This window comes from Armigeres subalbatus, chromosome 2 (assembly GCF_024139115.2).
Source record: "Armigeres subalbatus isolate Guangzhou_Male chromosome 2, GZ_Asu_2, whole genome shotgun sequence".
NCBI lineage: Eukaryota > Metazoa > Arthropoda > Insecta > Diptera > Culicidae > Armigeres > Armigeres subalbatus.
This window is the reverse complement of record NC_085140.1, coordinates 180,157,622-180,177,667: the sequence shown is the minus strand read 5'-3', so window position 1 is coordinate 180,177,667 and position 20,046 is coordinate 180,157,622. Positions and strand designations below refer to the sequence as shown.

Sequence of the window (20,046 nt, the reverse complement as noted above, 5' to 3'; positions counted from 1 at the left end):
GGATTTTTTCGGTTTCAATCAATAACTGAGGAAGAATACTAAGTTGAAAAGCAGGCCAAGTTCCAGTTGGGAACCTTTGAAGAAAAAGACGAAGAAGGAGATTTTTTTTATGTCTTTATTTTCGAGACTTTCAGCACAAGGCAAGGAGATAGTGTCTTTTTTCAAAAGTTGAAGGTTTATCGTGCGAGGTTTAAAAAAAACTATTTGGATCGTCATCGGACGATAAATGTGTAAAGGATCGTCAGTTGACGAAGATCGTGAAAGTTTGTGTCTGTGGATATTCGGTTACGGGAAGAAAGTTTTCCCGGAGTCGGTACCAGTAATGACTTATTTTTCGCCCAATTTCGATTATCGAAAATTCTTTTATGCAAATATTCAACCCCAGGGATAGATATAATCAAGTTTATTTTGCTTCAAGATCTCATAGACATCGTAAAAAGAGTAAAGACTTTTATTTATTTATTACCAGACTAAAGCCGGAATGGCCTGTGCAGTGCGCAAACAGCCGCTATTTGAATTATTCCATCCGTACCTGGAGTGTATCATTGCACTATGGTCCAGGATACAGATTTACGCGGAAAGATGAATTTTACGCCAAAACTATATTTTTTAGAAAAAACTGTTGTTCTACAAAATTGTTTGAAATAGTAAGGCCATCATTATGGTTCTACCAAAAAATAGGGTGGCCCATCATATAAAAAAAATTAGAAAATATTTTTTTTATTTCTTGGAATATTGACATGTTTTGTTCTACAAAGTTGTAGCGTAGCTTTTTCTAATCAATTTTGCTAAAAAAACTTTTTCTGTAGCTCTTAAGTTGGCTGATTTAGAGCAATTTTACCTAATTGGATTAGGGTGTACCTAAAAAAACAGTATTTTTGATCTAATTTTTTTGTTTTAGATTTCTCGAAAAAGTCGTCTTCAGGTGACTTTTAGAGCTCAAAAAAATGCAACTTTTGATGGGTAAATATGTACAATATCTTTTTCCGATCAAAAGTTATAATCGTTTTTCTGTAAAAATTACATTTTTTCATAAGTTGATATCTCCGGTTAGGGCAGACCAAAAAAATATGTTTACACGGCATTTGAAAGATAAATTAATATTATTTATTATGTCAAAAAATTGGGGATATGTTATTTTTTTATCTCAAGTTTTACCAATTTTACTAAAATCATGTTTTTTCAAATAAATTGATATAACTCGACAACGGAAAAGATACAGACGATATTCTTATAGCAAAACACGCGTTTTGAAAAGCCTCAAAAGTCTTCAGAAGATGACATTCGTGAGAAATGAAAAATAAAAAATCTACAGCTCTAACACTTTTTATAAGTTTTATCATTATCATCGTATTGCAAGATTTACGAGAAAAGATGCATTTTCGGTCTGAAGCATACTTTTAAGAAACAAAATTTGTTCTACAAAGTTGTTCTGGATACTTGGGCCCTTATTATAGAGTTACCGAAAAATAGGGTGGGCCATTTTATAAAAATGAAAATTTTCATTTTTTTTATTTTGTGGAATATTGACGTAAAATGTTCTACAAAGTTGTAGCGCAGCTTTTTCCAATCAACTTTGCTATATAAACTTTTTATGTAGCTCTTAAGCTAACTTATTTAGAGTAATTTTACTTACCACTATTAGGGTGTCCCTCAAAAAACAAGATTTATGATCTGCTCATTTCATTTTTTATTTTTCACGGATGTCACCTTCTGAAGACTTTTGGGGCTTTTCAAAACGCGTGTTTTGCTATAAGAATATCGTCTGTATCTTCTTCCGTTGTCGAGTTATATCAATTTATTTGAAAAAACATGATTTTAGTAAAATTGGTGAAACTTGAGATAAAAAAATAACATATCCCCAATTTTTTGACATAATGAAGAATAATAATTTCTCTTTCAGATGCCGTGTGAACATATTTTTTTGGTCTGCCCTAACCGGAGATATCAACTTATGAAAAAAATGTAATTCTTACAGAAAAATGATTATAACTTTTGATCGGAAAAAGATATTGTGCATATTTACCCATCAAAAGTTGCATTTTTTTGAGCTCTAAAAGTCACCTAAAGATGACTTTTTCGAGAAATCTAAAACAAAAAATTAGATCAAAAATACTGTTTTTAGGTACACCCTAATCCAATTAGGTAAAATTGCTCTAAATCAGCCAACTTAAGAGCTACAGAAAAAGTTTTTTTAGCTAAATTGATTGGAATTAGCTGCGCTACAACTTTGTAGAACATAACATGTCAATATTCCAAGAAATAAAAAAATATTTTCTATTTTTTTTTATATGATGGGCCACCCTATTTTTTGGTAGAACCATAATGATGGCCTTACTATTTCAAACAATTTTGTAGAACAACAGTTTTTTCTAAAAAATATAGTTTTGGCGTAAAATTCATCTTTCCGCGTAAATCTGTATCCTGGACCATAGTGCATTGTTCAGGACGATCGGAACAAGTAAGGGAAATATCCACCCAAAACCCAGGACACAATCACTCATAGCTTGCTTTCTGTGTACCTCGAGTACATGTACGAAAAAATGGCATAAAATAAACCATGTGATATGAACCCGATCAATATCGCATAACAAAATTCTAACAAGGGGAGTACAGTAATATCCCGATTTTATCACCCCCTGGTGAATTTTGAGGAAATCAGAAATAAAATTAGTTTCAATTTTTAAATTTATTTCAAAAATATAAATCAGTTCATGCCTTGGAAAAGACTAAATCCGTGAACGGTACTCGTTATTTCTTGTAGGAAATGCTCACAGAATCCTTTACAGGTTCTCAGAAGTAATTTTTCAAAATTGTTGTTTGCGGTATTATTTACGAAAATAAAAAGAACGACTAAAATTTTTTTGGGGTACAAAATCGGGTCGAAAACGCGATAAATCGGGGAGTGACAAAATCGAGTCGTAGAGCGCTATTTTTGAACTAAACTGTCTATAGGGTAAATCCGGGTGAGATGCCACACCTTTTTAAAAATCGATATTTCTCCGAAACAATCCGTTAAATTGAAACTCTAATTGATGTTTTTGATAGTTTAGGTATCCAACATTGAATGTTACTTTCGACTGTGATTGATTATTGACGACGCAATTTTTCGGCTCTTTCGGTTTTAATGATAAGCTAAAACGGCTTGCATACAACAAAACACAGCCTCTATATCCCTGGAGAAAGTGTAATAAACACCGAAATGACGGATAATTGTGTCAAAACCCGTTTTAGCTTATCATAAAGACTGAAAGAGCTGAAAAATACCGTCGTCAATAGGTATCCAACTGCATAGTGTAAATATCATTTGCAAAACAAAAAACCCAACTTAATTCACCGAGTGATGACACTACCTTTCTCGCATTTAGCCAAGACATCAATCTTATATGGCGCTTACATAGTTCGATTTTATTTTCTTAATAACTTTTAAACGCAACAGTCGATCGTTATCATATTCAATAGTGATCAACTAGGGTTTGTTCCCCGTCGAATGCAACTTGTTGCGAGAAAATCGGTTAAGAATTACTATATGAAAAAGTGGCTAATGTTTTTCGGTTTTTGTGTACACACACACACACATACACACGGACAGACAGACATTTGTTCAGCTCGACGAGCTGAGTCGATTGGTATATAACATCATGGGTCTCCGAGACTTCTATAAAAAGTTTGATTTTGGAGTGAAATGATAGCCTTTCGGTACAACTTTGTTGTACGAGAAAGGCAAAACTCGGAAGGTACTATTTACATTACAATTAAAAGACAAATCCGGGTGAGCCACACCTCAGGGAGAATTTTTACTCAAAATGTAAACTGCTTACAAACATAAGGGAACATCCATAAATTACGTATCGCTTAGAGGGGGAGGGGGGTTGCCTGAAGTGTGACGACTCATACTAAATGTTTAGACTCTTCATACAAAAAGTGTGACATAGGGGGGTGGGGGGTTTGGAAATAAAAATAATTAATGGATCTTCCCTAACCTACAAGCTTTTCAGAGGATTCACATAATGAAATAAACATATGGATTCGTAAGAATTTCCGCAAAACCAGACAAAAAATCTTCATAAAAAATAGCGTTAGAAGTTTTACGGCCTTTGCTGCATAAATAAAAGTGTATAACCATCATATTATTTTTTTGAGTGATAAGAATGAGCAGTTACTACTTACGTTATTGCTTTTGCTACAAAAGACATACTATTACGTACATTTGTGCCAATAAATCAAGTCCGTTCTACCAGATCTCTGAAGTGCGGCATTTATATCGTCGCGGGATTTCACCCGCATTTAGCCTAACTCGAAATTGAAAAGGAATTTCGCTTATCCCAGCCCACAATCTCTTCGATATTCATTAAGGAATGTTCCTGGAATATTTCTTCGGGTGTTCCTCCTGGAATTCCTCCGGATATTTCTCCAAGAATTTGTCCGCATATGTCTTCAGGTTTTTCTTAGATTTTTTCCAAACTTTCACTTAGGAATTCTTCAGAGTATTTCGCCACATATTCCTTCATAATTTCTTCCGGATATTCCTCCAAGAATGTCTCCTCACATTTCTCCTGGAGAAATATCCAAAGGTATTTGTGGAGGAACATCCGGATGAATTCTTGGATGAATATCGGAAAGAATTCATGGAATTCATTTCTGAAGAAATATCCGGAGGTATTCTTGAGAAATATCAAATGAAATTCCTGATTTTCGGAAGGAATATTCAGAAGAATTTCTGGAGGAATATCCGAAGGAATATCCGAACGAATTCCTAGAGGAATATCTGGTGGAATTCCTGATGAAATATGCGGAGGAATTTCTGAAGGAATATTTGAAGGAATTCCTGGACGAATTTTTGGAGGAATTCCTTGAGAAATATTCTAAGTAATTCTTGAAAAAATATCCGGAAGAATTCCTGTACAAATGTCCGGAGGAATTGCTTGATGAATATCCTTAGGAATTCCTGGAGGAACATTCGGAGGATTTTCTATCTTTTTGAAAAGATTTCAGGAAGGAATTTCCAAAGAAATTCCTGAAGGAAAATCCAAAGAAATTCCTGAAGGAATATTCAGAGGAATTGCTTTTCTTCTTATTTGTCTTATTTGTCTTATTTGTCTTATTTGTCTTATTTGTCTTATTTGTCTTATTTGTCTTATTTGTCTTATTTGTCTTATTTGTCTTATTTGTCTTATTTGTCTTATTTGTCTTATTTGTCTTATTTGTCTTATTTGTCTTTATTTGTCTTATTGGTCTTATTTGTCTTATTTGTCTTATTTGTATTATTGGTCTTATTTGTCTTATTTGTCTTATTGTATTATCTTATTTGTCTTATTGTCTTATTTGTCTTATTTGTCTTATTTGTCTTATTTGTCTTATTTGTCTTATTTGTCTTGTTGCCTTATTTGTCTTATTTGTCTTGTTGTCTTATTTGTCTTATTTGTCTTATTTGTCTTGTTGTCTTATTTGTCTTGTTGTCTTATTTGTCTTGTTGTCTTATTTGTCTTATTTGTCTTATTTGTCTTGTTGTCTTGTTGTCTTATTTGTCTTATTTGTCTTATTTGTCTTATTTGTCTTATTTGTCTTATTTGTCTTATTTGTCTTATTTGTCTTATTTGTCTTATTTGTCTTATTTGTCTTATTTGTCTTGTTGTCTTGTTGTCTTATTTGTCTTATTTGTCTTATTTGTCTTATTTGTCTTATTTGTCTTATTTGTCTTATTTGTCTTATTTGTCTTATTTGTCTTATTTGTCTTATTTGTCTTATTTGTCTTATTTGTCTTATTTGTCTTATTTGTCTTATTTGTCTTATTTGTCTTATTTGTCTTGTTGTCTTATTTGTCTTATTTGTCTTATTTGTCTCATTGGTCTTATTTGTCTTATTTGTCTTATTTGTCTTATTTGTCTTATTTGTCTTATTTGTCTTATTTGTCTTATTTGTCTTATTTGTCTTATTTGTCTTATTTGTCTTATTTGTCTTATTTGTCTTATTTGTCTTATTTGTCTTATTTGTCTTATTTGTCTCATTGGTCTTATTTGTCTTATTTGTCTTATTTGTCTTATTTGTCTTATTTGTCTTATTGTATTATCTTATTTGTCTTATTGTCTTATTTGTCTTATTGGTCTTATTTGTCTTATTTGTCTTATTTGTCTTATTTGTCTTATTTGTCTTATTTGTCTTATTTGTCTTATTTGTCTTATTTGTCTAATTTGTCTTATTTGTCTTATTTGTCTTATTTGTCTTATTTGTCTTGTTGTCTTATTTGTCTTATTTGTCTTATTTGTCTTATTTGTCTTGTCTTATTTGTCTTATTTGTCTTATTTGTCTTATTCGTCTTATTTGTCTTATTTGTCATATTTGTCTTATTTGTCTTATTTGTCTTATTTGTCTTGTTGTCTTATTTGTCTTATTTGTCTTTTTTGTCTTATTTCTCTTAATTGTCTTATTTGCCTTATTCGTCTTATTTGTCTTATTTGTCTAATTTGTCTTTTCTGTTTTTTTGTCTAATTTGTCTTTTTTGTCTTATTTCTCTTATTTGTCTTTTTTTTTATTTCTCTTATTTGTCTTTTATGCCTTATTTGTCTTATTTGTCTTGTTTGCCTTGTTTGTCTTATTTGTCTTTTTTGTCTTAATGTCTTGTTTGTCTTATTTGTCTCATTTGTCTTATTTGTCTTATTTGCCTTATTTGTCTTATTTGTCTTATTTGTCTTATTTGTCTTATTTGTCTTATTTGTCTTAATTGTTTTATTTGTCTTATTTGTCTTATTTGTCTTATTTGTCTTATTTGTCTTATTTGTCTTATTTGTCTTATTTGTCTTATTTGTCTTATTTGTCTTATTTGTCTTATTTGTCTTATTTGTCTTATTTGTCTTATTTGGGAAGGGTCTTTTGGTCGAAACCCATTCGGCCGGAAGCCGAATGGTCGAATGCCACTAGGAAGGGTCGTTTGGCTGAAAAGGTCGTTTGGCCGAAAAGTTCGTTTGGCCGAAAGGGTCATTTAGACGAAAGGGTCGTTTGACCGAAATGGTCATTTGGCCGAAAGGGTCGTTAGGCCGGAAGGGTCATTTGACCAAATAGAACATTTGGCCGAGTGAGACATTTGGCCGAATAGGTCATTTGAAAAGTGAGAAATTAGGAATAAGAAGAAAGACGTCTCCTTTCTCATTCCTCATTTTTCACTTCTCTCAAAAAATCTTTATAAAAAATAGCGTTAGAAATGTGACGGCCTCAGTCGCATAAATAAAAGTGTATAACCATCATATTATTTTTTTGACTGATGTGAATGATCAGTTTCTACTTACGTTATTGTTTCCGCTACAAAAGACATACTATTACGTACATTTGTGCCAATAAATCAAGTCCGTTCTACCAGATCTCTGAAGTGCGGCATTTATATCGTCGCGAGATTTCACCCGCATTTAGAAACTCGAAATTGAAAAGGAATTTCGCTTATCCCAGCTCACAATCTCTTCGATATTCATTAAGGAATGTTCCTGGAATATTTCTTCGGGTGTTCCTCCTGGAATTCCTCCGGATATTTCTCCAAGAATATGTCCGGATATGTCTTCAGGATTTTCTTAGATTTTTCCAGATTTTCACCCAGGAATTCTTCAGAGTATTTCGCCACATATTCCTTCATAATTTCTTCCGGATAGTCCTCCAAGAATGCCTCCTCACATTTCTCCTGGAGATATATCCAAAGGTATTTGTGGAGGAACATCCGGATGAATTCTTGGAGTAATATCGGAAATAATTCATGGAATTCATTTCTGAAGAAATATCCGGAGGCATTCTTGAGAAATATCAAATGAAATTCTTGATTTTCGGAAGGAATATTCAGAAGAATTTCTGGAGAAATAGCTGAAAGAATATCCGGACGAATTCCTAGAGGAATATCTGGTGGAATTCCTGATGAAATATGCGGAGGAATTTCTGAAGAAATATTTGAAGGAATTCCTGGACGAATTTTTGGAGGAATTCCTTGAGAAATATTCTGAGTAATTCTTGAAAAAATATCCGGAAGAATTCCTGTACAAATGTCCGGAGGAATATCCTTAGGAATTCCTGGAGGAACATCCGGAGGATTTTCTAAGGTAATATCCGGAGGATTTTCTTGAAAAGATTTCAGGAAGGAATTTCCAAAGAAATTCCTGAAGGAAAATCCAATGAAATTCCTGAAGGAATATCCAGCAAAATTTCTTTTCGTCTTATTTGTCTTATTTGTCTTATTTGTCTTATTTGTCTTATTTGTCTTATTTGTCTTATTTGTCTTATTTGTCTTATTTGTCTTATTTGTCTTATTTGTCTTATTTGTCTTATTTGTCTTATTTGTCTTATTGGTCTTATTTGTCTTATTTGTCTTATTTGTCTTATTTGTCTTATTTGTCTTATTTGTCTTATTGTATTATCTTATTTGTCTTATTGTCTTATTTGTCTTATTTGTCTTATTTGTCTTATTTGTCTTATTTGTCTTATTTTTCTTATTTGCCTTATTTGTCTTATTTGTCTTATTTGTCTTATTTGTCTTATTTGTCTTATTTGTCTTATTTGTCTTATTTGTCTTATTTGTCTTATTTGTCTTATTTGTCTTATTTGTCTTATTTGTCTTATTTGTCTTATTTGTCTTATTTGTCTTATTTGTCTTATTTGTCTTATTTGTCTTATTTGTCTTATTTGTCTTATTTGTCTTATTTGTCTTATTTGTCTTATTTGTCTTATTTGTCTTATTTGTCTTATTTGTCTTATTTGTCTTATTTGTCTTATTTGTCTTATTTGTCTTATTTGTCTTATTTGTCTTATTTGTCTTATTTGTCTTATTTGTCTTATCTGTCTTATTTGTCTTATTTGTCTTATTTGTCTTATTTGTCTTATTTGTCTTATTTGTCTTATTTGTCTTATTTGTCTTATTTGTCTTATTTGTCTTATTTGTCTTATTTGTCTTATTTGTCTTATTTGTCTTATTTGTCTTATTTGTCTTATTTGTCTTATTTGTCTTATTTGTCTTATTTGTCTTATTTGTCTTATTTGTCTTATTTGCCTTATTCGTCTTATTTGTCTTATTTGTCTTATTCGTCTTATTTGTCTTATTTGTCTTATTTGTCTTATTTGTCTTATTTGTCTTATTTGTCTTATTTGTCTTATTTGTCTTATTTGCCTTATTTGTCTTATTTGTCTTATTTGTCTTATTTGTCTTATTTGTCTTATTTGTTTTATTTGTCTTATTTGTCTTATTGTCTTATTTGTCTTATTTGTCTTATTTGTCTTATTTGTCTTATTTGTCTTATTTGTCTTATTTGTCTTATTTGTCTTATTTGTCTTATTTGGGAAGGGTCTTTTGGTCGAAACCCATTCGGCCGGAAGCCGAATGGTCGAATGCCACTAGGAAGGGTCGTTTGGCTGAAAAGGTCGTTTGGCCGAAAAGTTCGTTTGGCCGAAAGGGTCATTTAGACGAAAGGGTCGTTTGACCGAAATGGTCATTTGGCCGAAAGGACCGTTAGTCCGGAAGGGTCTTTGACTAAATAGGACATTTGGCCGAGTGAGACATTTGGCCGAATAGGTCATTTGAAAAGTGAGAAATTAGGAATAAGAAGAAAGACGTCTCCTTTCTCATTCCTCATTCCTCACTTCTCACTGTTTAAAAATGAGGAGCGCGAAGTGAGTAGTGTGCCGTCTCATCTCTCACTTTTTTGCTGTTAAAATGAGAAGCGTGTCACTACTCACTTTGCGCTTCATACTTTTTACAGCGAGAAGTGAGAAATGAGGTATGAGAAGTGAGACGTCTCCTTTCTCACTCCTCATTTCTTCTCACTCTATAAAGTGAGTAGTGCGAAGTGAGTAGTGAGACGTCTCTCTTCTTTTTACTAATTTCTCACTTTTCAAACGACCTATTCGGTCAATGACCCTTTCGGCCAAACGACCCTTTCAGGCAGATAACCCTTTCGGTCAATGCGAGTGAAAAATAGTGTGATGGAGAATCTTCATTAAATTATAGTTAGCGGTTGGTAGAGGGTGAATTACAATGGAAAATAATATCTCAAATATTGCAATGACTCAATCAACAATTTTTGATTAAGAACACTGTCAGAGAGTTCTAGAAGAAAACTTCACGCAAAGCTTTCGAAGACATTGAAAACCGGTAATAGAAAAAAAATAGATTGAATTGAAAGATCTCAAAATATTTCGATTACCATTTCAATGTTAACCATAAAATAACACGTAGGATAGGTTTATCGTGCAGCGCGATAAGCCTCAAGGAATGTATTCCAATGTGTATTCGTTCGATTTGATGATTGGAGTAGAAAGTGATCAACGATAGAATCGACAATGTGGTAATTCCGCAAAAGGATTCAGGTTGTGGAACGAATCGGAATACATTATTGATGAACCGTTTAGAACTGGTGAACGAACCTCCCAGCAGCATAAACCTGCCACGTTGAAGAGGAACAAGCATAATGAAGTGGAAAGTGCCTGGTTGAAAAACGGAAATCATTGTGGGCGTGTGTGACATCTGTTGGAGGAAATATCGATCCGGACATTGAATTTCGCACCGTATGTTAGACCTAGCAACCGTTTACATTATGCAGTAAATCAAATTCAAAACATGTCTATGTAATTGAAACATTATTTTTGGAATTTTGTGTATAACTATAATAGATAAATTAAGTCTTTCTTGAACTAATTTCCCATAAGATGCATGTCATTTTATACTTTCTCATCGGTGCACGTGTCTAACTCTAGCAGAGTGTGTGAAAAGGACACTAATGCTTTCCCCAATAGGCGCCCCATGTTACCACCTTCCGAATAACCTCCCAGAAAAGTGACAGCAATTTGCTTTCATCGAAAAGGACATGCAAGCAGCAGGCAGACAACATTTAGCCAGTACCCTGAATGCTGCCAGGTCAGGCGGAAAATCGAACGACAAGCTTGCAACAGTGCAGAAAAGAGCACTCACCTTTAATGCAAATTTTATTCCGTTTGATAATCAATTTGGTATCGTTTCGCTTCGGTGGTCCCTCGACGTGCAGGTGGATCCCGACTGGCACCTCGGCCGACACGTTGCCATTGCACACCAGATGGATCTTGAACGTTTCGACCGACCTCGGGATGGCACCGCTACTGGGAATGTTCAGCTCCGGATGCTGCAGGGCACCGTCGTTGTCGTCCAGGTGAACCGATATCGTGTAGGCCAGCTGCAGGTACAAAGACGGAGAGGAAACAAAAATTAAATGGTTTCGATAATGTCTTTAGAGTTCAAACTCGGCAAATATTGTTAATTGTACCCCATCACAGCTGTCGTTTTTACGATGTTCCAACAAATTGCAATTTTGCAAACAATTTTTGATTCGGGTGTATATTTTTTATCCTAAATGCCTATCGAAAATTCCAATTTCAGAATACTTTCATATTGCTGTAGGCATTCCATCGACAAGAGAAAATTTTATATAGGTACATGAGCATTGAAAGACAATTATTTTTTCCCTCAATATATAAGCTTCGAGAAAAAGGAGCTAAATTTTTTAATAAACGGGATACTCATACATAGCAAATCCAATTAATAATATAACATTTCGAATTTTCTCAATATAATATTCCTTCTCAGAACTTCATCACAGACGTTTGGAGTGGTTTAGCAGAACCGCCACTGTATGATGTAACACACTTGGTCGCAATTCTAGTGCAGTGGATTTCCGGTTGTTCGGTTCTTCGAGCCATGTCGCTCTTGATTTCCAGATGAAAGGTGGTCTTCGTCTCCATCGGCTTTCTGCATCAAACTTAATTTGCCGCTGATACTTCGTGCCTTCGTCGGCCACATTTTCCTTAGTAGGTACGTATTTCCACTCCGCAGTATTGGTGTTCTCAAAAATGTCGCTTTTTCGAAAAACAACGAAATAACTGTGAGTATGATCGGTGATCTGATCGCAACCAGCACAGAACGTCTACGGCATCCGTCCAAAAGATACCACGCTACATTTTGATAGAGTGTCCATCTTCGATGCTATTGGCCAGGCAGGAGCCAACTACAGCGGCTTGTGAGTAACTCGAGCCGCGGGATAGACACAAATTTAAGCGGTGCAACTCTAGTTTTGGCCCCTATTTGAACGCACTCTATGTAGTCTTCTTGCTCGAAACGTAAATAGGACACAGCGCAATAGCCAGTCTCGCTGGCGTCTACGAATGTATGTAGTTCGATGTTCAAGGAGGATCCAAGGAGAAGGAGTTTGAAATCCAGCCTTTCATTCTAAATCCACCTTACTAATGGATAAAGCAGACGTCTCTGGCTAGCTGAATGGCTTCTGCTTCAGTGTTCAGACTAGCCAGCATATCATCCACATAATGCAGTGGTCCCCAGCATGCTGATTATCAAGGGCCACACAGCAATTTTTAACTGTTGGAGCGGGCCGCAGTACATTTGCAACATTTGATATTCATTCCATATTTAGTTTTCTCTTCCTGTTGGCATTACATCCCCCACTGGGACATTATCATCTTGCAGCTTACTAGTCTCTTAGCAATTCCACAGTTATTAACTGCGAGGTTTCTAAGCCAAGTTACCATTTTTGCATTTATATATCATGACGCTCACAAGATGATACTTTTATGCCCAAGGAAGTCGAGAAAATTTCCTAGAAGTTCCCTTTATTGAATTCTGGGTTTCCATCGAGGCTTCATATCCGTTTTGTATTTGATCAAACATATTTTATGTTTGTCAATCTTCTACGAATAACATACTGAAAAGAGATTTCATTCTACAAATGTTATCGCGTAGCTGACTTTAAGTTGTTTTTACGGTAGCAGACTTAAGACAAGAAAATTCTTTTCGCAACAACAGAAACATCAGTTCAGTACGTAAAAATTATTCTAAGCTATTTCACACATGTTAACCGATTTAAGGATTATGACTTTATATTTTTACGCACGTTTACGCACGTTGGCAAAAAAAGCGACAACATGTTTCATACGTGTTTTTGAAACCAGTTGATCCTGCCATCAGCGTTGAATGGGTATCGTGTAAATCGGCTCTCTGAACTATTTGCCGTGTTTTCATGTCAACGTTTTTTTTCTGGAGTTAATCATTCAGCAATTTATCAGTTGAATGTTGAAAATAACATTATTTTTACCAGAAATTCCCCGTTAAGCAAACTTAGATTACACGAATGCTATTTTTTATAATCCTGAGCATCGTAGTGTGTTTGCTGCTGGCCTACATAACATTTAAGGAGTGATAAATTTCATTAATCAAGATAATAAAAGGATTCATGCTTTATATATGGTACAGGTTCCCAGAGTACAACGAACAAATTGTCAAGATGGAAATATTTTCCTATTATGTGTGGCTGATCAATGGGCCACATGTAGTGTATTTTCTGAAATCCTCCGCGGGCCGCAAGAAAAGGCATGGAGGGCCGAATGCGGCCCGCGGGCCGCGCTTTGGGGATCACTGACATAATGATTCTTCCGTATGGCTCCAACCGCATCCGGTAGTTGTTCCGCAAAACGTTCCGCGTTTTTGTTGATCACGTAGTTAACGCTACTCTGCGAACATGTGGCTCCGAACGTCATGACTATCATCACATATTCATCTGGTTCTTGTGTTTCCGGCTGATCTTGGAAGAAGAATCTTTGGCTTTGCTGATCTTCCTCGTTCATCTTGACCTGATGGAACATTTCTTCGATGTCACCACATATAGCCACTCGACGCTCTTGAAATTTGTATAGGACAAAGGGTAGAGGCTCCATATGATCCGGGCCCTTCAAAAGCACGGAATATTAGTTTTTCCTCGCACGATAGCTTGCGAATAAACCCTTTCTTGACGTAGTCGTACATCTTCTTCGTTACCGTTTCGCCGAGAGTAGGTTTACGTTTCTTTTGAGCAGGCAGTTATCGCGCCTGAGTGCCATGGCTTTGTTACTGGGTAAGCGTACGTCGTCATATCTCCACAGAAGACTCGTAGTATATCGGCCATCTTCGAGATATGTGTTTTCACGTAGAATATTCAGAGCACGAGTATCTTCGGCCGAAAGTAACTCTTTGCTAGGTCCGGTGATACCCAAGCTACAAGGGCGAAATAATCCTTAACAGCAGCGTGCAGATCGGCATCTGAGTTGTACGAATGGGAACACATGTGGAAGCTATGCGGCGTCGCTGAGGGTTTGGGGTGGTCATCCAGGCAGGTCCCGAAAATTGTCCAGCCCAAACGTGTTTTTTCTGCGATTAGCTCATTTTCCTTACCTTCTCTACTATCCACGAGCAAACGAGGACGAATGTTGTCGTATGATCTGACGGGAAGTTCTCTTAAGTAGCTATATTTCCTACACAGTTTGGTTACAGAGAGCGACTGATCAGGCAGCTTTAGGTCCTTTACAGTAAACACCTCCGGTAGCAAGAATTTGTTGCATTCGTTTTATATTTCGGAAACTTGAAGCGAAACACGTTCGGCAGAGTATTCAAAGCGGCAGTGATCGGCAGTCCACCGAATACACAAGGGGTGCTTTTCACCACGGAGATCCAAGTCGGAGGCGAGATCCTCTTCGAGCAACGTAATGTCGCTGTCGACAAACGCAAACGTATGCACCGTCTTCCCATTGTGATGGAGCACTACAGGGATATGCTGAAACAGTACTGAATGTTTGTTCCACCTGTGTGTGTTGCAGTTACGCTGGGTGAAGTTGGCGCTAGTAGAAGGTTCGCTTTGATCCGAATGCATATGGTTCCTGGCAGAGTTGGTGTAAGTGTCGCTTCGTTCATTGTGGAGAAGACGATGTTGTTTACATGTGCAGCCATTCTTACCGCATATATCACGACGGCGGCAGGGTCCTCTATGAGTCCCTAAACAAGTACGACATAACTTATAATCGCGCAACGCAGCCCAGCGATCGGAGTGATTCAGGTGGAGCAACTTGAGGCAATTTTCGTGATGCAGTCACTTTGACAGATGATACAGCTTCCGATTAATTGTTGCACCTGGGAGAAGCATTGCGGCTGTTCGGCGTGAATGTTTAGAAAACCGTCGTCTCTTTGACGAGGCCTACCTTCGTTGACCAAGGACGATGGAGAGGACATCGTTACGCTGCTTGCTGCTTCTGCTACGGTGTAGTGACACTCTAGGTAACGCGGTGTGTCGCCCAGTTCAATTTAACCATTGTTGGCAGCCGTTCTTCCAAACTACAAGCTTTCACCGTAGCAATCATGTCCACCAACGTTCCGAGATTATCGGCTTAAGAGGCCGGAATTTTGTTTATTCTATCGATGAGGCTGTGTACTATGTTTTCCGGCTGCATTTTCTGAGACTGCATTTTCGAAGTTGCTCGGATGTAGCAGCTGACACTTTACAGCTTCTAACGCTTTCCCGTAATTACATCGCTGCAAACGAACAATATTCTCCTCCAGAGTGTACCCACAGAGCTTCGTGGTATTCTCATTCGTGGATATAAACAGTGGCCACTCCTCTAGCTCACCCCTGTAGACGGGCAGTTCCTTAGTGACCACATAGCGAGCAGCGATTTGCCTGGAATTCAGCAGTGCTGCCTCGTTTACTCCCCCTGTACCTTCTTGGAGGTGGAGCGTGGGAGCGGGAGGTGGAGCCGGGCAGAACGGGGAGGAATGACACGGTGGCGCATGAAAGCTATCGTCGGGTACCGAAATGGAAGTTGTTGGGTAGTTCGCTGTCCGAGAAGCTTCCATTATTAATTGGTACTTTCGTTGAAGATATTTACGCTCAATGGGCCGTTCTTCTTCTAACATTTTCAACCACCGGCAGCGAAAGCAGATCCACCGGCAGCGAAGGGGACACGGTTGTAGGTGGACCCTCGTTGGAAACCACGAGGGGCGATATGAGTTGCGTCGGTGGAATAATCGTAGGATTTGCTTCGGAGCCTCCAGCTACGGTCGACGGATTTGTAGTACTCTCCTTGACACAATTCGGGCAAACCCAAGAGTGATTGGCGATGTCCTCCGACACTCCGACGCATTCGAAGTCGTTACACTTGTCGCAGCTTACCATGCGACTGTTATCTTCGGATTGGCAGAGTGCGCAGCTGCTCTCTTTTGGTGGAGCCAACGGTGCTATCGTTGTACAGGACCCTCTGAATTTATTCGGGAAACGAAATTTTCAAAATGTTATTTCGAAAGACCAATGTTGATATCCGTATTGGTAGCTCGCTTATTTGCGGTGAACGGTTAATAATTTCCTGAAATTTATAACATAAATGAGCCTATACTTCAGAGCAATTAAACGGTCAACCTACGTTTCGTGAGATCGATTGGGATTTCGTATATTTGTTTAGTTACGAGAAATCCATGGCATTTGCTTCATACATACATATGCTTTAACTTAAGAATTCACAGTAACTATAATAGTTTTAATTAGGTTATAAGCAGATAATTATATGATAAAACGTTTTAGTTCGTAGAAATGAAAGTGAATTTTTCTTAGCTCCCTATTCTTCTTTTTTACATCTATCGTTGACGTTCTTAGCCTCTAGTGTAAGTTTGTAGTTTATGGGTACGTTACACGCCTTTACAGTGTAGGTGCAGCGTTGCATAATGGGCGCGCGCAACAATGGTAGATATAACACCGTAACACACCACGCAAAGGTGTCTATCCACCGTTACAGGGGTTTACACTACCATGGTATTCTCAATGTTCAAACACTGTCAATAATAGTAAAGCATAATATATTATCAGGATAATAAACTTTCGGTTTTTACAAAATTGTAGTCGATGCGCTTTGGTAAATTAAAAATTGCAGGTTATGGTAATCAGCTGAGTGTACGTACTATAGAAAATCCAGATTAATCCACCTAGCAATGATGATGCCTTTCTCGAATTTATCGTTTGGTTTCACCATAGTGTCACACATATCATAAGTAATTGCCTACCTTCCAGCTCTAGCAAACGCTGCATAGCTAATCAACCAAACCTTTTATGGTTCAACACACTATTTTCTTTTTAACTTTCGAATGCAATAACCGATCGAGATTATTTTCAATAGTAATCAACTAGGGTGTCCTCCCTGTAAAATGCAACTTGTTGCGAGAAGTTTGGTTAAGGATCACTATAATAAATGTTGGTTGTTTTTCGGTTTTCGTGTGCACACACATACACACGGAAAAAAGACATTTGTTCAGTTCAATGAGCTGAGTCGATTGGTATATAACATCGCGGGTCTCGGAGCCTTATATAAAAAGTTCAATTTTGGTGTGAAATGATAGCCTTTTGGTACAACCACACAACTTTGTTGTCCGAGAAAGGCAAAGCATTACCGTTGACCAGTTCAACGAGTGCAAGCTGAATGAAATGCGATTATACAATAAATGAGGATATCAGATCCAACCTGAGAGAGAGAAGACAGCTCGCTTTATTTACGTTCATCCTAATGTCACCGCGATCCAGTCTTTGCGAACCGAAAAAGTAAACACTGCGATGCAACTTCAAATGGTCGTAACCAAAATTATTTATTTGGCAATTTATGTTCGCAACTATTCGTATATCTGCTACAGTGAATTGAACCCGTAATTATCCATGTGAATGATCTCGTATTATGAGAAATCGGTTTTGTTCCACGTTAGGAAGTTCATAACCATTAAAATCAGCTAATTCAAACAAGTTTTTATTGGAGTGAAAAATGTTGCTTCCGACGTTATAAAATGTTACTTCGATTTGTTGAGTTTCAACGGTTTCCACACAAATAAAGAAGAAGAAGACATAGTAAATAAACGATCTGTCAGTGAGCTGGCTTCTCTCTCTCAGGATCCAACAAATGTAATTGATAGGATGCATCGATCTATTTTGCCGTTATTGGAGAACTTTTCCACACCTAGTACATAAACATTCCACGAACTGGACGAAGAATTTAAAGAAGTTTGATATGTAGATTTTTCAAACTACTGGAAAGAAGAGAAAAACGATGTTTAGTTCTGGGGTAAAATTTTATTTACAAAAAAAAACGTGGGAAGATGGCTTTCCCAAAGCTCCAAAAAAATTACTTGATTGCGCTGTCACATTTTTCGGCGGCAGTTGAGAGACTTTTTTCGGACTATAACGTGAACGGAACTAAAGCTCGGAACAGATTGGGGGTGAATACAGACTAATTCATAAGCATATGCGGTATTTCGAAAAATTTCGTTTCAGGTGGTTCGAAACGAAATTCCGCGGAATTTGAGCATAGCGAAATATGATTTTTGGATTTCGTTTCGTTTCGTAAAATTACAAAAATTTCGCCAGAAAAAAACTAACTTTTAACGAAATTTAACGGAATTCCGCGGAATTTTGAAAGCAATTTAAATTTAAATCATACTGCCTCGTACGGTCGTATATTATCAAAAATTTTGGCTGCGCCGCTGAACAGAATCATAAAGTTTTTTACAAAACTTTATGTTATACAATTTTTTTTTATAAACGCGTACTACATAACCTTATTCTGAGTTGACAAATACGTACATTTTCTTCTATAAAACGTATTCAGTATTTTGTTAGAAATATCTAACAGAAAACGAAAAGTAACTATACCCAGGTTTTTTTACACGGTTGGAATTCTTTAATTTCTCGGTTAACCCGAACTTTTACAGCTTTTTAAATACCACCTGAATTTTCTTTGATTTTTTGTGAATTTTTTCGTGGGGTTAACTCATTGTTTCATTGACGTTGAAGGTCTTAAGCGACTAAAACCAAACCGTATAAAAAAAACCTGGGTGTATTCTATCCTATTTTCTCAAAAGTGATCCGACTTAATATTTAAGACGTCAGGCTCAGAGTGTAAATGTATTTACGTATATGAATCAGATCAGTATGACTTCGTCAAAAAAGCAGTGGCGTGGATTCCTAGGGCTCTTGTGAAATATTTTTAGAGTCTCTTTCACATTGGTTTTGCGTTGGATTTATTTGAAACACGGTTTTCTTTTTCGAGTTTTCAAAATAACTTCGTTTACAATAAATATTTAGTCGCTTACCAAGGTGGTTTTACTTGAATTAGCTTTTCAACTAACCAACGATTTTTTTTTTTTTTTTTTTTTTTTGACTTTATTAAGGAGACTTTCAGCCCGAGGCTGGCTCGTCTCCGGCACTAACCAACGATTGAAAACGCGCTCACGAAGATGCAGAGCATTTCTCGGTCTCTTATAACAATGAGTGTCAAACTAATTTTCCCCTCCTTATAGCAGACCGTTGAGCTGGTTATCTATAAGACTGTGGGTCTCCGAGCCTTATATAAAAAAGTCGAATTTGGAAGAAAATGATAGCCTTTTGGTACAGCTTTTTGTATGAGAAAGGAAAAATTATTTCTTCATACCTGGCAAACTGCTGCCTGAAATATATATTTTTATATTTTTAAATATATATTTTAGAAATATGCAGAGGATTATTCTAGTGAGTAAATATATGCTAATATGTATGCTAATAAATGTATGGAAGACTAATTTGTTTTGTTGTTTTATGTTGGTCATTTGTACCGGAAATTCCGAATTTCCGGAGCTTGTTCCATGACCATCGAATGGCCAGTTATACCCTACCAAGAAACTATGGCGTTTTCTAGATTACTGAGATTCTGAGAAGATTAAAGTGTTGGAAGTCCAATTTGTTTTGTAGTTTTATGTTGTCCTTTTGTACCGGAAATTCCGGATTTCCGGAACCTGTTCCATGGTTATCGCATGGCCAGTTTCACCGTAGCAAGAAACTATGGTGTTTTCTAAGTTACTTTCTGATTCTTTCTAGATTCTGAGAAGTTTGAGGTGTCGGAAAATCAATATATTTCGTGATTCTATGTTGGCCTTTTATACTGGATATTCCGGGTTTCCGGAACCTGTTCGGTGGTCATCCGGAGGCCAATTTATGTCTATTTGGCTATTGTTGTCAATTATTCACATTGACTATTAAATACTTATACTAAAACACCTGTTATGACGTTAAAAATTTCAAAATATTGAACATTTGCTCAAAAAATTACTTATGCCACACTTCAAAACTCCCCCCACTAAAAGAGGAAGGGGCATGCTGAGCATTTTACCCATCTACCTTCTGGAACTACTATTCCCCTTGATCACAGTAGAATTGCTGCATTTTAGTTGAA

General features: G+C 36.4%; 1 protein-coding gene across 6 annotated transcripts in view; it reads right to left on the bottom strand.

Moving 5' to 3' along the window:
- LOC134211318 (tyrosine-protein kinase RYK) overlaps positions 1 to 20,046 on the bottom strand; it is a 236,412-nt gene that overhangs the window by 90,789 nt on the left and 125,577 nt on the right. For all 6 annotated transcript variants that reach the window (XM_062688071.1, XM_062688072.1, XM_062688074.1 and 3 more), the window contains one exon: positions 10,934 to 11,171. In XM_062688071.1, coding sequence (XP_062544055.1) covers positions 10,934 to 11,171 — 238 coding nt within the window. The remainder of the gene's footprint in view (positions 1 to 10,933; positions 11,172 to 20,046) is intronic.